The 17,632-nt window shown below is 44.1% G+C and overlaps 2 protein-coding genes across 2 annotated transcripts; one reads left to right on the forward strand and one right to left on the reverse strand.

Annotated features, from left to right (window-relative positions):
- The first annotated feature begins 33 nt into the window (after positions 1-33).
- LOC115757835 (importin-11) lies at positions 34-3,619 on the forward strand. Its single transcript, XM_030698267.1, has 3 exons — positions 34-2,328; positions 2,388-2,576; positions 2,636-3,619. Exons 1-3 carry the CDS (start codon positions 229-231, stop codon positions 3,524-3,526), a joined length of 3,180 nt encoding a protein of 1,059 aa, XP_030554127.1. The 5' UTR covers positions 34-228; the 3' UTR covers positions 3,527-3,619.
- Positions 3,620-3,665: 46 nt separating this feature from the next.
- Positions 3,666-5,324, reverse strand: LOC115757836 (protein Cep89 homolog). Its single transcript, XM_030698268.1, has 2 exons — positions 5,024-5,324; positions 3,666-4,950 (listed from the first exon to the last, which is right to left on the reverse strand). The coding sequence occupies exons 1-2, from the start codon at positions 5,300-5,302 to the stop codon at positions 3,703-3,705; spliced, it is 1,527 nt and encodes a 508-aa protein (XP_030554128.1). The 5' UTR covers positions 5,303-5,324; the 3' UTR covers positions 3,666-3,702.
- Positions 5,325-17,632: the final 12,308 nt, after the last annotated feature.

Here is a 17,632-nt window from a genome sequence, read left to right on the forward strand (position 1 = left end):
ATTATCGATACATTTTTGGATATCGATATATTTTACTGAACATCACTAATTCAATAGCGCCTCAGCCGGAATGGCGATGTAATTTTTCGTCAATAATTTTCACAAGTTCGCTGCAAACAGCATCAGACAGTTTGTGCACCAATTTGGTGGCTTCCAACTCGTCTGTCCACTGCTTGGAGACCCGTGCGTGTGTGTGCGTGTGCTTGAGCCTACGTGCGTGTGTGTGCGATGGCCTCAGCCGAACAGCTCGTTGCAGCCGCCTTACAGGGTGCCGCCAATCCCAACCACGAAATTGTGCAAAAAGCCGAAGCACAGCTAAGCGAATGGGAGCAACAGCCGGGCTTCTTTCCCATATTGGCGCGTCTCTGCATGAAGTTGCAGGGCGATGGCGATGCGGCCGCCGCCGCAGCAGCAGCTGCTGCCACGCTCAGCGATGCCGTCAAGATACGCTGGATGGCGGCCGTTTATCTAAAGAATGGCATCGAACGCTATTGGCGTCACAATTCCCGCCTGGAGCTGGCGACGGAGCAGAAACAGCAAATACGCGACATCCTGCTGCAGCACTACAGTGCAGAGGATGTGCCCCAAGTGGCGCTGCAGGTGGCGGTGCTGCTGAGCAAAATCGCACGCATCGACTGCTGGCCGGAACTGTTGCCCACGCTGATGAAGCAGCTGCAGTCGTGCAGCGCTGCCGGCAGTGAGGCGCCCGCACAGCAGCAGCGTACGCTGCTCGTGCTGCACTATGTCATCAAGGCGCTGGCCTCGCGCCGCCTGCTCGCAGAGAAGCGCGCCTTCGAGGAGCTGGCCGCACAAATCTTCAGCTTCATGGCCTGGAACATTTGGGCGCCGCTCACCACACGCTTCCTGCAGCTGCAGAAGACTGAGCCGGCGGCGCACAGTTGCCTGCAGCGCGCCCATATAGCCATGCGTTCGCTGCGCAAGCTGCTCGTCTACGGATGTGGTAGCAAGCCGTACAAGTCGAACGATCACATGAATTTCATCGAGCAGCTGTTTGGGCGGCTGCGCCAGTGCCTTGAGCTGCGCTATGAACTGAGAATGCGCACACAGGAGGCGGGTGGCAATCAGCAGCAGCAGCAGCTGATTGACGATCTGGAGCGTTTCATACTGAAAATGATGAAGACCCTAAATGAGTTTATGGACCGGCATTCGTTGTCCTTTGCACGCTTCGTGCCGATGGCCTTGGAGTTTAGCTTTCACTATGTGTTCCACGAGGGCACCGCCCTGATTTTTGATGCTGGCGAGCGCATCAATTTCAGCAACTTCGTCATCCAGGCGATCAATCTGCTCAAGGGCATCATGATGAGCGGCAACGATAGCATTGCACAGGATCAGTCGGCCAATACGCTGGAGGATGAGCTGCTCGCGACGGCGGCGCAAACGCAGAGCAAATTCTTTAGCGTTGAGCGTGTTACGTATTTGTGCGAGAAAATTGTAACACATTACTTTCTGTTGACGGCCGAGGAGCTGGCGGAATGGCAACAGGATCCAGAGAGCTATGGCCAGGATGATGGCGGCGGCGACGCCTGGAAATATGAGCTGCGTCCCTGCGTCGAGACGCTATACTTCACCTGCTTTACCCAACACTCGAATGTCATGATCAACGAGGTGCTCAAGTTCGTGCGGCGTGCCCAGCAGCTGCAGCTGACGGAGAGCTCCGAACTGAAGGCCATACTGCTGAAGGATGCCATCTATAATGCCGTCGGCCAGGCCTCATTTCACTTCTTCAACAAACTGGACTTTGGCTCCTGGCTGACCTCACAGCTGCTCGCCGAGCTGCGCATGGAGGCGTCCAATTTTCGCATTCTGCGGCGTCGCATCATTTGGCTCGTCGGGCATTGGGTCGGCGTGCAGCTGCCACGCGAGCTTCGTCCGCTGGCCTATGAGGCGTGCCTGCATCTGCTACGTCCCGAGGAGGATATGCCCATACGTTTGGCTGCAGCGCGCACCCTGAATCTGCTTATCGACGATTTTGAGTTCATGCCGGAGGCGTTTCATCCCTATTTTGCTGCCCTGTTCGAGGCGCTGTTCCTGCTGCTCCGCGAGGCAGGCGCCTGCGACACCAAAATCGTTGTCCTGGGCACCATGACGCTGCTGGTGGAAAAGATGAGCGAGTTCATCGAACCGCAGGCCTTGCAATTCATCGCCTATCTGCCTCTGCTGTGGCGTGAGAGCGAAGAGCACGAGTATAATATGCTGCGCTGTGCCATCATTGGCACCTTAGAGCAGCTTGTGCGCACCATTCGCGATGTGCCCGAGAGCATGAAGCCCTTCCTCTATAGCGTCATCGAGCTGAGCACCGATCTGCAGGTATGCATCCAATGGTTCGGGATGGGTGCCATTAACGAACCTCCTGCACTCTCTTTCAGCAACGCTCACACGTTTACCTCATCGAGGATGGAATCATGCTGTGGCTGGCGGTAATTGGCAACTCGACGGCGTTGACACCGGAGCTGCTGCAGCTCTGTGATCATCTGTTGCCCATAATTGAGATGTCGTCGGAGAATCTGCGCACGGTGCTGCAGCTGATACACGCCTACATACTGCTCGATGCCCATGTAAAAGAATCAGATGTTTTATATCTGATAACTATAACTAATTTTCATGATTATTTTAGGCCTACCTGAGTCGTTACGGCGAGGGCTTTGTGGCGTATTGTGTGCGCTCCTTTGAGGATATACGCACGGAGGGCATCATAGCCATGCTGCGCATCTTCGAGACATGCCTCAAGACGGATGCCACAATGGGCTTGCGCCTGGTGCGACCCGCCTTGCCGTTCGTCTTCCAGCAGGTGTGCCTCAAACAGGAATATCCGATGACCATGAGCTGGTATCTGACACTGTTGGCGCGAACCTTGCTCATCGATCAGTCGGTGTTCATGTCTGTTGTGCAGGAGCTACCACAAACGGATGCACTGGCTCGCATATTGGATGTGTGGATTGAGATGTTTCCATTGGTCGCCGATACGCATGCCGAGAAACGGAAACTCTTTTGTCTCGCCTTTGCCTCCATATTTGGCAATAATGAGCTGCTGCTGGCGCGCCTGCCGCACATACTGCAGCTGGTGGAGGAGACGCTCGGCGAGGTGATGGACAAGCAATATGCGGCAACAGATGAGGGCGCTGACAAGGCGACGCCGCGCTATTACGACTCGCTGGTCATACACGACGAGCACGAGCTGGAGGAGTTTCAGCCGCAGCTATACGATGACTTCCATTCAAAGACCTACCACGACGACAGGCATCGCCAGCTGGTGCTAAAGGATCCCGTTTATAAGATACCACTAACCGAATACCTCAAATGGCAGCTGCAGCATCTCCAGACCCAACTGGGCGCCGCACGCTACGATCAGCTGATGCGCGCCGTTTGCCCCGAGGTTCTCGAAAAGATAAACATGTACATAGAGCAGACGGTGCCCAAGGCGTGCGGCGTTTGTGCGGGCAGCGGCGATGATAGCGAGCCACCGTTGCCCGATGGTGGTGCCAGCGCCCGCACCGCGCTCGACTGATGGAGCAACTGCAGCAGCAGCCGCATTAACACCAACCAGGCCGGCGCCGTTCATAGCTGTGCTTCAAAAGCTTTCAAAACAGTCTTTAAGTTATTAATGTATTTTATTTTGTATTGAAATTATATATTTTTAATTGTTAATCCAAATTGTGGACCACCCTCCTCCTCCTCCTTGTCCTAATCCACGGCCGGACGTCGCTCCATTTTGCTGCGCAGCAGATTGCGTATGGTCTCGTCTTTTTGCTGGAGCTTGTGCCGCAGCTTGTCCAGCTCCTCGGTGTTGCGCACATGCATGCCGCGCAGCTGTGACTCCTTGTGCTTGAGTAGCGTCGAGAGCTGCTGCACTGCATCGTATGTCTCGCGCAGCTCTACCTGGCCGGCCTCCAGTTTTTGCGCCCACTGCAAAGTCATGCGCAGGCGCGCCTTCAGCCGATCCCGGGCGTGCTTGGCCTTCTCGCAGCTGCGCTGCAGCGAACCGGCGCGTGTGTTGCACGCCTGCAGCTGCTCCTCCAGCGCGGCGCGCTCCCTGGCATGCTCCTGCTTCAGCTGCTCCAGCAGCGTTTTGCATTGTTGCACGGCCGCCGCTTCCACGGCGCTGGGCGTGACCTCTGCTGGAGCAGGAGGAGAAGCAGCAGCAGCTGGCGGCGTTGTGGGCATCGCTGTGCTCTTGAGCGTAACCAGCTCCGACTTGCAGCGCGCAAATGCATCCTGCAGATGATTCATGTCCAGTAGAAGCGACTGATTGCGCTGCTCATAGAAATGCATGACCTCCACCAGCTTCTCCTTGACCAGATCCGTTTTGCGCGTTTGCGTTTCGGCCTTGGTGCGGCAGACGCCCAGCTGCGCCTGCAGACGCACACGCTCCTCCGTCCAGCCGCCGACATCGCGACGCAGCTGCTCCTGCGTCTGCAGCAGTCGCGTATTCTCCTCCAGTGCACGCTTCAGCTCATTGGCGAACAGCTCAAAGTCGGCGGCGTATTGGGCGAGCAGCGCATCCTTGTCCCGCATCGACTCGTCGTAGGCCTGTAGCAGAGGCGTCAGCGTGTGCGTCGGCAGCTGGCTGCTCCAGGCGGGCACCGTGTGGCAGTTGGACGTAGTCGGTGCTGCTGCTGTTGTCTCCTCCGCCGTGCGTCGCTGATCCTGATAGCTTTCGATTTGCACATTCAGTCGAAAGACCAGAGTTTTGAGCATATCCACATCGTTGGCCAGCTCCTGATTCTGCTGCAGCAGTACGGTCTGCTGCTGCTCCAGCTGCTGGCAGCGCTCGCAATTGGCCAAACGCTGCTCCGCCTGGCTCAGACGCTGCTCCAGCTGCTCGCTCTGCGTGCGCAGCTGCTCGTTCTCCCGAGCGAACTGCTCGTTGTATTTGTGCAGCGTGGCCAGGCGCTGGAGAAGCTGATCCAGCTGCTGTTCCTTGGCTTGCAGCTGATATGGGATTTTCGAAATGGGTTTCATTAAAAATTGGTTTTCCTGGGCATACATTGGCTTGGCCACTTACCAGTCCGTTGAGCGTGCGCTCCTGCTGCTGCTGCTGCTTCTTCTTGCCACTGGCCGTAACTCCATCCGCCAGGCGCTGCTCCACCTCAACGCTGCGCGACCTGCGACTAAAATTGCCCGTCAACGTCTGCAGCACCTTGCGCTGCCGCTTCGGCTGCGTGGCTGAGGCGTTGTTTGGGCGTGCCGGCTGCTTCACCTGCTCCTTGTCCTTCTCCTTCTCCTGCTCCGGTTCGCTCTGATCTAGATCCGTGATCATAACTCCTCGTCGAGGCGTGCTCATGGCTGTCCGTTTCAGTCGTTTCACTTGACAGTTTTAGCTCTGACTGCGCTGTTGGGGTAAACAAAAACAGACCAATTCGGACTCCTTGTTGTCATGGTAGCGGCGACTATGTTTGACCCTGTTACGCTGCACTGTGGGGCAGGTAAGACATTTCTGTAACATATGTAAGGGTGCTTATTGGGCTACTCTATGTATCCTTTTTAGGTAAGAGTATTATGATTCGTTCACGAAATGTGTAACACATTAAGGCATTTCCGATTTTACAAATGATATCCATTATTGATCAAAGTCAACAGCCGAATCCATCTGTCTCATTTGTCTGTTTCTATTGTAAAAATAATCAAATGTGAATATATTAACTTTATTTACAAATAAGATATGTTTTCAAAAGTCATCGTCGGGCGTATCTAACCACTATATCATATAGCTGTCATAGGAACGATCCGTCTTGTCTAAGTTCTGGTATAAAAAACGGCCAATCAACATCAGGTAATTTTATAATCACTTTAAATTTTATAGCTGCCTAAATGAAAATCATTCGAAAAAGTATCTTAGCCAAAGACAGTTGTCACAAGCTTCACTCTGAACAAACTTCTTTCAATTTGGAACAAAATAATTTCAAAATCTATTCAATATTATATAATTATAATAGACTAGTTGAGCCTATTTATTAGGTTGGGGTTGAGCCTATTTGTTAAATAGAGTATCCATTTCGAAGATATCTTTGCACATTTTTCCACTTTTAAGTAAATGGATATTTGTATTAATAGAAAAGAAAGTTTTTTTTTTTTTAGCAAAATATAGACTACGATCGTTCAGGTAAAGGTTCAGCTGTTCTTTAATCAATTTATCCGGTTCAAGGATTCAGTTCATGGAAAGTATTTGATTATAATTTCTGGTTCGCTCCGTTTCGGTTCAAAGCTGAAATTAAAAGTAATTCCAAGCAGTCCCAATTGGGACCCATTGTGAGATGAGGTGAGCCGCTGCTTAGGGGTAGCAACCCCTTTGAGCCGAACCGCCACTGGGCGCGCTTTCCCATGGCAGCTGAAGAGAGCCAAGCGGCAGCGAAGAGCGCGAAAAGCTCACGCGCGCTCTTTGGCAGGCTTTGCACTCAGATTGGGCGGTAGGAGTGGGGCTGGGGCTGGGGGTGGGGGTGGGAGTGTTTGGTGTTACGCTTCGCCCACACTTGGCTTGGGTTTCAGTGTCTTGGTCCTTGAGCAGCACACATAAGACTAATGTCCAGGCGGAAAACTACAAACTTCGACGATGCTCCTCGGGGCACATTTCTCAATAAATGTGCGCCAGTTGTACGGCCAGGTGGCAGCCCTAGCCAACGCTTAAGGGTTGTCCTTTCTCGCCAGCTGAAGTGCCGTGTGCAGCAGTTGGTATTTGTTTTCTTTTTTTTTTTCCACTTTCCATTTTCCTTTTATAATTTTCATGTGCATTTTATGCATTTGGCTGATTGCTGTTGGCAAGTGGCGCATTTTTGCATCAGCATGGGGCAGGGGCGGGGTGGGCAGGGTAGAGGTGCAACCGTTACGAGCCATGTGGCCTAATTCGACCTGGCCAAATGCCACGGGCAACAAGTACTCGAGTTCGGAATGGCAACAATCAATCAAGCAACATGAGCGCATATCCTAATCCAACTCAAAAATGTGCACGACCATTTTAGCCACGGACTTTAAGAACAAAATGTAAATTGCAATTTCAGGTGGAAATTTAAGGATTTTAAGATTAAAGAGCATTTCATGCAGTAGTATTAAACATATCTAGCTTAAAATGGGTGCAAATTTAACTTAAAATAATGCCCGATGATTGTCCTGTAATGAATATATTAGGGATTAAAGAGATATGTTTAAAGATGATATTGCAAGTAGTATGTAATAGGAAAGTTCAATTTTAAAAGCAACTTATCATATAAGACGCTATTAGCCCTATAAATTTGAAGAGTTTAAGCTACAAGATATTTAATATTTTACTCTTATGACTTAATTAATTAAACACACTTTCATGCATTTATTTAGTTTCTTATACATATATATATAGCTTTAATTAAATTAAAATATTTGAATTAAATTCCATTAATTAATTAAAATCTAATATATTACAAATATGCCTTTAAGCTACCTTTAATAAAAATTAAATTACATTTATACTCTAAAATATTAAAAATATGCATTTAAACTTGATTTAATTGAACTAAGCAATTAAAATTAAATTAAATTATAAATTAAGAATTCTAATTAATCCTTAGACCTATTAGGAAAACGGCAAAATGAGCACGACAGCACGAAACAAATATACCCTTCTTGATTTTGTGAACAGAGCATATCAATATTTTGTTCTTTTACATGTTTGATTTTTAATTTCACTGTTATTAAAACAGCTTAAATTAAACTTGTGTAAATAAATAATAATGCAACTTATTCAACAATTAGGTTTGACATAAGAGGATCAACAAAAATTGGTTGGTCATAAAAACCGAACTGAGAGATTGATTGGATGAGACCTCCGCCTTAGGCTCCGCACTCGGATTCCTACAATGCCAAGTTTCTTAACAGACTCTGTTCAGGCATCTTTCCCGTACACTAGGATTCCATAACCCCAGGCAGGAGCTATGCAGGTTTCATAATAACAGAAACAAGTCTCTTCCGCTTTCGATGCGGAGTCTAAGCAAGTTTTAGTAGCATACTTAGAGGAGTCCAACATGTTATAGCACAAAATTGAAGCAAAGTCGAATTGCATCACAAGTCTGATAACATTTCCCATAAGCTGAACGAAATATAGCCTATTCTATCTGGAATTTAATCCAGAATCCCAAAGCCTCATCTTTCAATTGATTTTCCAGCTGCTCTTAATTGTTGCTTCGATGCGATTATACAGATTAGCACTATAGAGTCGAAGTTGGCTTTCTTTAAGTTGATAAATTCAAACATGTTGCATGCCCAAAAAACAATTGTGTAATGAAAGGAAAATCCGTTTAATACGCGAAGTCAACTTGATTTTCACAACTGACAACTGTTGACGAGGAACTTGAAGCTGTCATAAATAATTCATTTTGTAAATATTCAATTTTCCATCGATCCGCATGAATTTTAAATTCCGTTTGCTGTTCAAGGAGTTGCTCCCCAATCCCATTGGCACTCCATAATTGCGCATTCTCTTCTGCAAGCAACTCGATGTCAGAAATCAATTTACGTGGAGCAGAAAAGAAAATAGACTGAAAATAAAAACTTGCTCATTATGCAAATGAAAATGTCCTCGCGAAATGCAGTCATTAAACAGAATTCATAGAAACAAGTTCGCATGGACGAGGCGGGAGTGCAAGACTAGCAGATGCTCTGTAAACAGAACTAAAGTAATGACCGGCTAAAAAGTACCCTATTTCCATATAATTCGAGAGGAAATACCCTTCGATAAAGTAAGTAGAGACCCGAAAGGCATATCACACAATTGAGTTAAGATTGGCCATAAGGCAAACCCTACGAAAACTGAAGAAGTCTTACGAATTCCGCTCAAAATGTATTATTATTAAGAATCATATCACATCATATATAAATATTATGAAAAAAAATGTATGTATTGTTTTTTTTCAGCACAAAAAATCGTTGAAAAATAAAAATTTGTAAACAAAATTTTTATAATTATCAAAATAAATTAATAAGACCTAATCTCAAGAATAGTTAAATCTTTTTTTTTTGAAGAATTTAAAAATGTTAACAAGCTCTATAAGTTCTTTTATCAAGAATCAAAGTAGTCTAACTTTTGCAAGTACTTAAATTCAGTTGATCCATTCACACAACTTTAGCCCAACGACCCTTTTAAACAGTTTTATGGTTTTACAGGGTATTTAAATCAGCTCAGAACGCAATACGCTGGAAAATTAAATCCGAAATCACGCGCGCACACACACACCCACACACATAGACTTGCGTATATGTATACATTATGTCATTCAACGCACTTCATAAAACAATGTCCGAGTACGTGGCGCATATTGAAAAATTCACGTAAAATTTGCATAATTAAAGCGCAAATGACCAGCGCCAGGTTGCACAAACAGACACAACCACACACACACACACACACACACACACACACCTACGCACACACACCCACCACGTCACGCCCACACACAGACAAGGCAAACCGTTTACAGTTATTAACGCTCAACCAAGCGCCACCTGTCGTAGCAGAAAGCAAACATCAACAGAAACCGAAAAACTAACAGAGCCAAAGCAATCGACTCAAAGTGATTGAATAACAGATACCCTGCACCCTTTATCTATGCACAAAATGTCGAATATTCTTAATTTCTTTTTACATACAACTTTGGCATTAAGTCCAAGATATGCTAAAATATATGCCGCACATCGATACTTATCGGCTTAGGGCATCGGGAATCTTATTGTGTGTGGCAAATCGTAAATTATCGATTCCTGAAAAGCCGAATGCTTTTTTATTTGAAATAAGCTTGATCTGCAAATGATAAGCAGGAACTTTTTTGCGTTTTATTTCGACTGAAGATCGATCAAGAATATATATATGCATATATGTCTGCAATATAAATATGCTTAAAAGCAGAATACCCTCTTTAATAGATCTGCACTTCATGCAGGGTATGAAAAGCGCACAAATTGGTTGTGGGACACGCGTCATGGTTGAAGCTTGCAACAATGTTGCATGTGTGTGGTATATGTGTGCGTGTGTGTGATACATGCAAATGTGTGAGTTTTTAGAGTCCATTGAATGAGACATTTAACGTAGGCCAAAGTTTTTTGCAAAGCTGTCCGTTGACAGCTTGTTGCACTTGCAGATAAGCCGCCTCCAATTGGATGGACAAGTTGCTAGCTTGCACCCCAGGCGGATGTGCACCCCCCACCCCGCTCTGTGAGCTGTCAGCATTTTGGTGTCTGTTGAAGGCCAAAAGGTTGCAAGGTTGCAAGCGCCTGCTGAAAGTAATCGTCGGGAGTCTCGTTTGTGTTTGGGTTTGCTTTTTGCTTGGGCAGAAAATTATGCCAGACCGTGCGCTGACTGCATTATGGATGTGTCAGAGTTTGTGTGTGTGTGTGTGTGTGTGTGTGTGTGTGTGTGTGTGTGTATGTGTGTTTGTCTGCATTTGATAACAAAGTTTTGTCATTCGCTCCACCCTCTAAAGGTCATACAGACACATACTGAGCCACATGCAAAAACAGAATCACCTTGGGAGTATATACGACTGGTCGACATACCTTACAAATCGAAATATTTCTAAATTGTGCACAATCGAATATTTTCAGGGAATTTATAACTGCATAAAACATGTCCCAAATTCTTATTTACTGTTAGTATATTTTTGTTATTTTTAAATACTTTTCAAGTAAGGAAGAATGACATAAAGCCAACAAATTTTCTAATTGTGTTAGTAAATTTATTTATTTTAATTTTATTTTTCCTTAGTAAATTATATAAATGTCAATGTGAGCGACCATATAATTATTTTTTAGTTTTACAGGGTATACATCCAGATGCTTACTCCTGCTACACAAACTCCCGTCACCCCTCCCCTCACGAAAACTGACAGAATTTCAATTTCTTTGTCACTTTTGTTGCGCTCCTCTTCTTCTTCTTCTCGATGTTGTTGTTGCTGTTGCTGCAACTGTTATTGCTGTTCTTATTCATCTCTTATTTCTTTTCTTCTGCTACTCCATCATCAGCTTAATGCTCAACAAGTGGGTTCGCGGGCGAGGGGCGTTGATAAAGCTGCACCACAAACAACAACAACAACAACAACAACAGCAACAACAGCAACAACAACAACAGCAACAACAGCAGCAACAATAAAACATAAGTTTTGGCAACGCTTGAAAGCAAAAACCGACTTTTTGCTGCTTCGCTTGTCTTTAACTTTTCTGCTGTGGCCAATGCTGCGCCTGCTTCTTCTTCTTCGTTTTCGCCTTCTTTGCCCTCGCTCTCTTCCTCTTCTGTTTACTTTCGTGGAAAACTTTGGGCAAATGGCATTTCGGCATTTAGCTGTGAAACAACAACTAGAAAGACTCCTCTTGTCGCAAGTGCCCGACTAGAATATACCGTGTACTCAGCTCTTAGCAACTTCCACATGTATATACACAAATTACACACATAAATACACACCGCGGGCCTGGCTGACTTGACTGTGCTCGTCATGCTGATAAATAATGTATACATTAATATAAGCAAATCGAAGCTGCCTACTTTTAACCGTTACATACGTCTGCACAAAACCAACACTTCCTTTTTGTTGGCCATTTTCAATGTCCGCATGGTAAACAACAAAAGCAACAACAAATATGGCGTACATTTAGCGTCTGCTTATTGTTCCGCGCGCGCGTGGCGCCCGCACCGGCGCCCTTACCCTCGCACATTTAACAGATTAGTTTGTCAACGTTCTTAAACAGTTTAGTTTTTTTTTTTTTAATTTTGTCGGGGTACAAGGAAGAGCAACAGACATTTGAGCGACGTCCAGTGCGCTAGGTAACACAATCTAAATTCCACTAGTAATTTATGGGGCTGGTGTTCCAGGGTGCATGCTTGTTGCTTTTGACTAATGTATGCCTTTTGCGGCTGGTATTTGGTCTGCCAACCAGCAACAAAGTAGAAACAATGTTCTGGCAACTTCCTGTTTCCTCAATGCGGCGCCGTTGGTACGCAAATTTAACAAAAGCAGCAAAAGGAAGCCAGCAACAACCTTTTCTCATTTCCTTTGAGCGCCGCGCACACATACACACACACACACACACACACACAAACACGCACGCGTTCACTTGTTGCTGTAGACGACGTTACCTTTTGCAAAAAGCAATTTCATGGCATTGCTTTTAAGCAGGAGGCAGCATCGACGGCGACAGTGACAGCAACAAGGCTGGCCCCAGCTCTGATTGGCCCCAGCCTATTCCCTGTCCCACTCCTAACCGTATTTGATTTTGACTACACACACACACACAGGCGCACACAAGCACACAGCTGCACGCGCTCTTTCTACAGCTTTGGCTGCCGCCTGTTTGTCTGTTTGAACGCATTACAAATTTGGCCTTTATTTGGCCCGTGCTAGCCATAATCAAGAAAAAACACTTGCCATTAGGGCACATCAACTAGGTAACACGGCTTGCCACATTGCTTACATAACCTCATTCACTCAGTACGTTAACACAAAAACAAAATATACATACTCAGCTTGCAGCTATTAATACTATGTACGCACTCAATGCTCTTGCTTACATTCTCACTCTCAGCTAAGGTAATTTTACTTGCTGTTCTCACACTGAGCTGTGGTCAAGCCTTTTAGCTAAAAGTGTTCTCACTCTCAATTGTGGAAAGACTTCCTCTTATTAGTAGAGAGCAGACGTAAAGGATAAACGGTATAACAAAACGATTAGCACAATCGCGCAATTAGTAAAGCTTACGTGCAGCGGAGCTGCTTGTGTTCATTTAATAAAAAGGACATAAATCAAATTTGAAATAGCGCAGTATAAAACTAATTAAGCCCAAGTAAGAAGTTGAAGCAGCTGACATGGTTTTTTTTAACAGTTTCGCATAATTTGCTCAAAATGGCAGATCGCTTGTCTATCTGTGGTGCGCGTGGTAAAAATAATCGATAGCGATATCGATATTTGCTGTAAGACAATATTTTCATTGTTGAATATGCAGATCGTTACGTGTAGTGTAACGATTATTACGCGAATGCGTTATCGATATGTGTAGTCCCGCAATGACATTGTTGCCGATTGGAAACTGTCAATTAAAAGTCTGCACCAATTGTGCAGATCATTCAGTGCCCGCGACTAAATTAGCAATAGAGTAAGAGCTTCTCGATTTGTGTTATAAGTGAAACTAAACTAAATCAAATAAGAACCAACTAATTAATGGTAAGTGAATTTGAACTTATGTTTATTACTGTTCATATTTACGTTTTTAAGCAAATGCTTCAGTGCATTCACAAGCCGCCATTTTTGTTGTTTTTTTTTTTTTACTTTCGCTTTTGTGACGTCAGTTGTTTTATTTGCCGCCTGCGTAGCGGCTCGTCGTCTGTACAAATAATCATACTTCAAAGGCTATAAATCGTTATTTAAATTTCAATTTTTTTATATTTTAACATTGCTTAAAGTTTCATTCTGTAAATACCAGCTGCCAGTTTTATTGTTGTTATTGTTGTTGTTGTTGTTGTTGTTGTTTGGCGGTTTCTTTGGCAATTTGCGCAGAGTAATATAAAGTATGCTTTAAAACAAATTTCAGCTTTTTTGGTTATGAGTCTCGCGTGTGCTGCCTTTAAGCGCGAATATTTCTTCATAATACTTTGTGTGTCTATGTGTGTGTGTGTGTCTGTGTGTGTGTGCAGGTGTAGCGGCATCTCTGCCTCGGATTGGCTGGCCAGCTGGAATTCCTGCCTGTGTACTATATATATTCTTGACTTTACTAATGCACACACACACACACACACACACACAGACACGCATAGAGCTACACACACAAACGCAGCTTGGGCTCTATAACATTTTTGTATGCCTTGGCATCCTTTTTGATCCTCTCCGCTGCCCTCTAAATCCCTTTTCGGAAAGGGCTGACGTTGAGGAGCAACTAATCCGTTAGAAGGGTTCAGGGTATCAGCTAATACCGTTATCTGCCATGTTACCAAGCTTCAAAGCTTTTTAATCAAACAGTAAATACAGAAATATGATTTTAGATTAAAACAAACAAATAAAATGAAATGTGTAAAGAAAAAAGGGAACTCATATTACGGAAAACTGAGGATTTTTAAATTGATTTTATTATTTACAAGCGTTTAGAGCGCTTTAGGCTAAAGATAGTTCAGGTTAAAGGTTAAGAAATATGTTTTTCTTAAAGTTTTCATTAAGTTTAAGTCTGAAAAGATCTTTTCGAAAGATAATAAAGTGTTTTGGGCTTGGCCCACGCAACATACACATACAATTATCCCTATTTACATGAGTATAAACTGAGATCTTACGATTAACACCCTTTAAAATCCTTTGGTTCGGTAGTTCATGTAGTTTGTTTTATTTAATGATGACATGTCGAGACATTATTATATTTATGTCTAGTTCGAGTCGGCGCCATCTGCTTGACTTCACACCGTCATGTCATTGTCTCGTCTCGTAGTGATTCGAAAGAAATGTGCGGATTTAATTGGACGCTTTCCCTTTGTGTGGAGGCATATTAGGCTGGGCCGTGTTATCCTGGCATAATCCTTGTTAAGTTCTTAATCGATTTGTGTCTGCTGTGAGCACACAAGGTGCGCCTTGGATACGCTATAACTCGCTCATACTGCGCCCTCTTCACCTCAGTGGACTTGACTCAATTACGATTACGACACCGCAACGCAAAGGGCAAAGAGCAGTTGGTGGCTGCGGGCCGGCATCCACCGGGGTGCGGGCACCTTGAATTTCTCGCTCGATTCCCAATGACGTTGCGATATTTTCATAAATTATTTAAAGTATGTCAATATTTGTTTCGGTTGTTGGTTGATGCCAATGATGATGACGAGGCCGTTGATGAAAGGACGAATAGCAAGGACAGCCACAGCCAGAGCCAGAGCTACAGCTACAGCAACAGGATATACGCATTTGGGGCTTCTTTATTGAACTTTAAATTAGTTTTATTTGGCCCTCGCACGCGTTTCCCCCAAAAACAAACAACAAACTTAATTGTAAATGACAGCGAAATAAGATGAGAGCCAAACAAAAACAAAACACACAAAATATAAAACACACACACAGCGAAAAATAATAAAAGCTACAAAATGGCGTTACAATTTGTATAATAAGTCCTGTGCCCCCAACGACGAGTCCTGCAAAATGATAGCAGCCAGCGCGTTAAATATAATGAAATAAGCTCATTAAAATGATGAGCCCTGAGCAGGTGGCGCTGCGCAGAGATCACAGGGTATACACGAGCTGGCAGGCTGCGATTTAGAGATGTGCGTAAATGCAAAAAGCGAAAGAGCAAAAATGAAAACGACTTACTTTGGCTTAGCATGACTAAAGTCGGCTTAAGACGGCTTTTCGTTATATTGCCGAGTATATTGCGATTTAAGATAACCATTTTATTGTTCTGTTAAGCTTGACTTAAAAGAGAACGCCTTTACAACCGACCCTGCTCTGAGTCTTAATTCTTCTTAATGAGGGATTAAAAGTTTCCATATTTTAGTCTGATGCTTATTTTGCAATCCCAGCTAAAATTATTATTAAAATATATTTAATTTTAGGGTTATAAACTTCATTTGAAAATAATGTTTGATAGCTTGGCTTTCGGCTAAGAGGTTCGAATCCTGTCCACTTTCAAATCGCTTGGACTACCCAATTTCTTAGAATTTAAATGATAAACAATACTTAATCTACTTAAGTAATTTTTTACTGTCTGCGGATTCTAATCATAAAGATCTACCTCATATCTCTAGAGTGTTAAACATTTTTCTACAATTTCCACTTTCTTCTACTCCTCACATTTTATTAATTGTTGAAGTTTCTTTGCTGAATTCAGTTGAGTTTTTCTTAATTTCATACTCTCCTCTCTTGGTCGTTACATAAAAGATATCCAAAAATTTGACTCGTGCTCAATCCCGCGTCCATCTCTAGCTGTGATTGCCTGCTTTATGGTTGCCATGCCATTTGGCTGCCCATTTGCTTCATCAATCAGCCCAGGACTGAGTCCTGAGGCTGGCGCAGTGTCAACTTAAAGTTAATTATGAAAGTTTTGCGCTTGATTGATTCTCGCACCCATTGCCAACGAATCGGAGAGAGAGAGCGAGAGAGAGACTGAAGAAGACACTAAGAAATCAGAAAAAGATTCACTCGCTGATGCACTGAAGCGTGTAATCCGGTCATGTTGCTGCCCCACGGCTGACTGTGATTGACATCGGGCACTTAACGCATTTTTCTGTCGCCCCCAAAAGTAGACACCAGCTCCAGCCAACACGCCCCCATCAGCACAGTTCGCTGCCTACTTGTTGTGTGGGCGCCCTGCGGCCGCTGCTAATGAGCCGCAAGTGCGCAACAGCTGAGCATCAGTCGCATGAGTTGGCAGCATGTGAATTCGTATCTGCCAGTGCTGCCAACTGTAGCGAAAGTGAGCCTGCTGAGCTAATTTTTATTGCTTGACGCCTTGCAATTCTCAACCAGTTTAAGTTTGCAAAGAGGTCGAAAAGCTTATTAGTAAAAGTTTGTAAATTATGTAAGCTGTTGTTTGTTAAAAAAAACTTTTTTTATGTTGGCTATCAGTAACGGGATTTTGTATTGAAACTGTGGTACTTTATTTTTAAGTCGAGTCGTTATATACCTTCGATATACTTCGATATATTATACATTAAACTGCCCACCCAAAGTAAAACACCGTGTTGAAAAATGTTGTGGCTTTGTCCTTTATAATGCTTATATAGTTTGTGTATGACAGAGACAGATACATATACAGAGACAGATCACAATAGTAAAAAATTGCATTTGATCTCCATGTTTAGTTCGGTTCGAAAAGTTTCTTTTCGTATCTTTATGCAGACTCAGCTTTGTGACATCAGCACATTTACTTCAATTTATTTTGGTTTTGCCATATTTCATTTTTGATTTCATTAAACACTATGCAACAAATTCGTTGAAAGTTTTGTAGCTTAAGCACTTTGGAAATTGACAGTAAACTGCGCTACGAAAAAATAGTATTTCAGAGTTTTTGGTAATTGCATAGTTTCGATTAAGTTATGCACGTTGTCAACAGTTTTACTTGTTGCATAGTTTGCAGTGGAAAAATATATATGTATATACAGTTATGCCTTTGGCTGAGGTCGGATGGACTGCGAGAAGCGAATAGAGAAGCGCAGCTTGATTTTAGTTGCGAAAGGCGACTTGTAAGCCATACGATTTAGGTGGAAAAGTATCCTCAAAATCAATTTCAATTGCGATAAAAATTGTACTTGTTGTTACGCTTCTGCGTTTGTTCTCCTGCGCTAAGCTCATTAAAGGATAAGAGCTGAAGGAAGCAATTAAAGTAGCATATAACTTTTTTTTTATTTTCTTTAATGTCTTGAAAATGTGCTGGGCGCAGCGAGTTTTATTGCTTTTCAAGCAGAAAAGCGGAGTTTACTTCTTATCGGGCTTCTCCCTTCTATAAATTGATTTCCAAGTGCCTTGCTCAACTTTTTGAGATGCCTGTTTTAACGTTATTCTTTTCTTTCTTCAGTGTTTCTTTCGCTGCCCGTCGACACCCTCATTTGCTTCTCTTTACTTCTTCATTTACGTGCTACGCTTCTCGCTGCCACTCTGAACTCAGCCTTGAGCCTCTTTCGATAGCGCGATAAATACTAGTTTTATT

This window comes from Drosophila novamexicana, unplaced genomic scaffold (genome assembly GCF_003285875.2).
Source record: "Drosophila novamexicana strain 15010-1031.04,08,12 unplaced genomic scaffold, DnovRS2.1 tig00000121-arrow-pilon, whole genome shotgun sequence".
Lineage (NCBI taxonomy): Eukaryota > Metazoa > Arthropoda > Insecta > Diptera > Drosophilidae > Drosophila > Drosophila novamexicana.

Bases quoted from the DNA above. Each gene is read 5' to 3' on its own strand.
- LOC115757836 (XM_030698268.1), bottom strand. From the start codon at position 5,302: ATGAGCACGCCTCGACGAGGAGTTATGATCACGGATCTAGATCAGAGC. The intron at 4,951-5,023 runs GTAAGTGGCCAA...ATCCCATATCAG, and splicing joins AGCGCACGCTCAACGGACTG to CTGCAAGCCAAGGAACAGCA.
- LOC115757835 (XM_030698267.1), top strand. From the start codon at position 229: ATGGCCTCAGCCGAACAGCTCGTTGCAGCCGCCTTACAGGGTGCCGCC. The intron at 2,329-2,387 runs GTATGCATCCAA...ACTCTCTTTCAG, and splicing joins AGCTGAGCACCGATCTGCAG to CAACGCTCACACGTTTACCT. The intron at 2,577-2,635 runs GTAAAAGAATCA...TGATTATTTTAG, and splicing joins ACATACTGCTCGATGCCCAT to GCCTACCTGAGTCGTTACGG.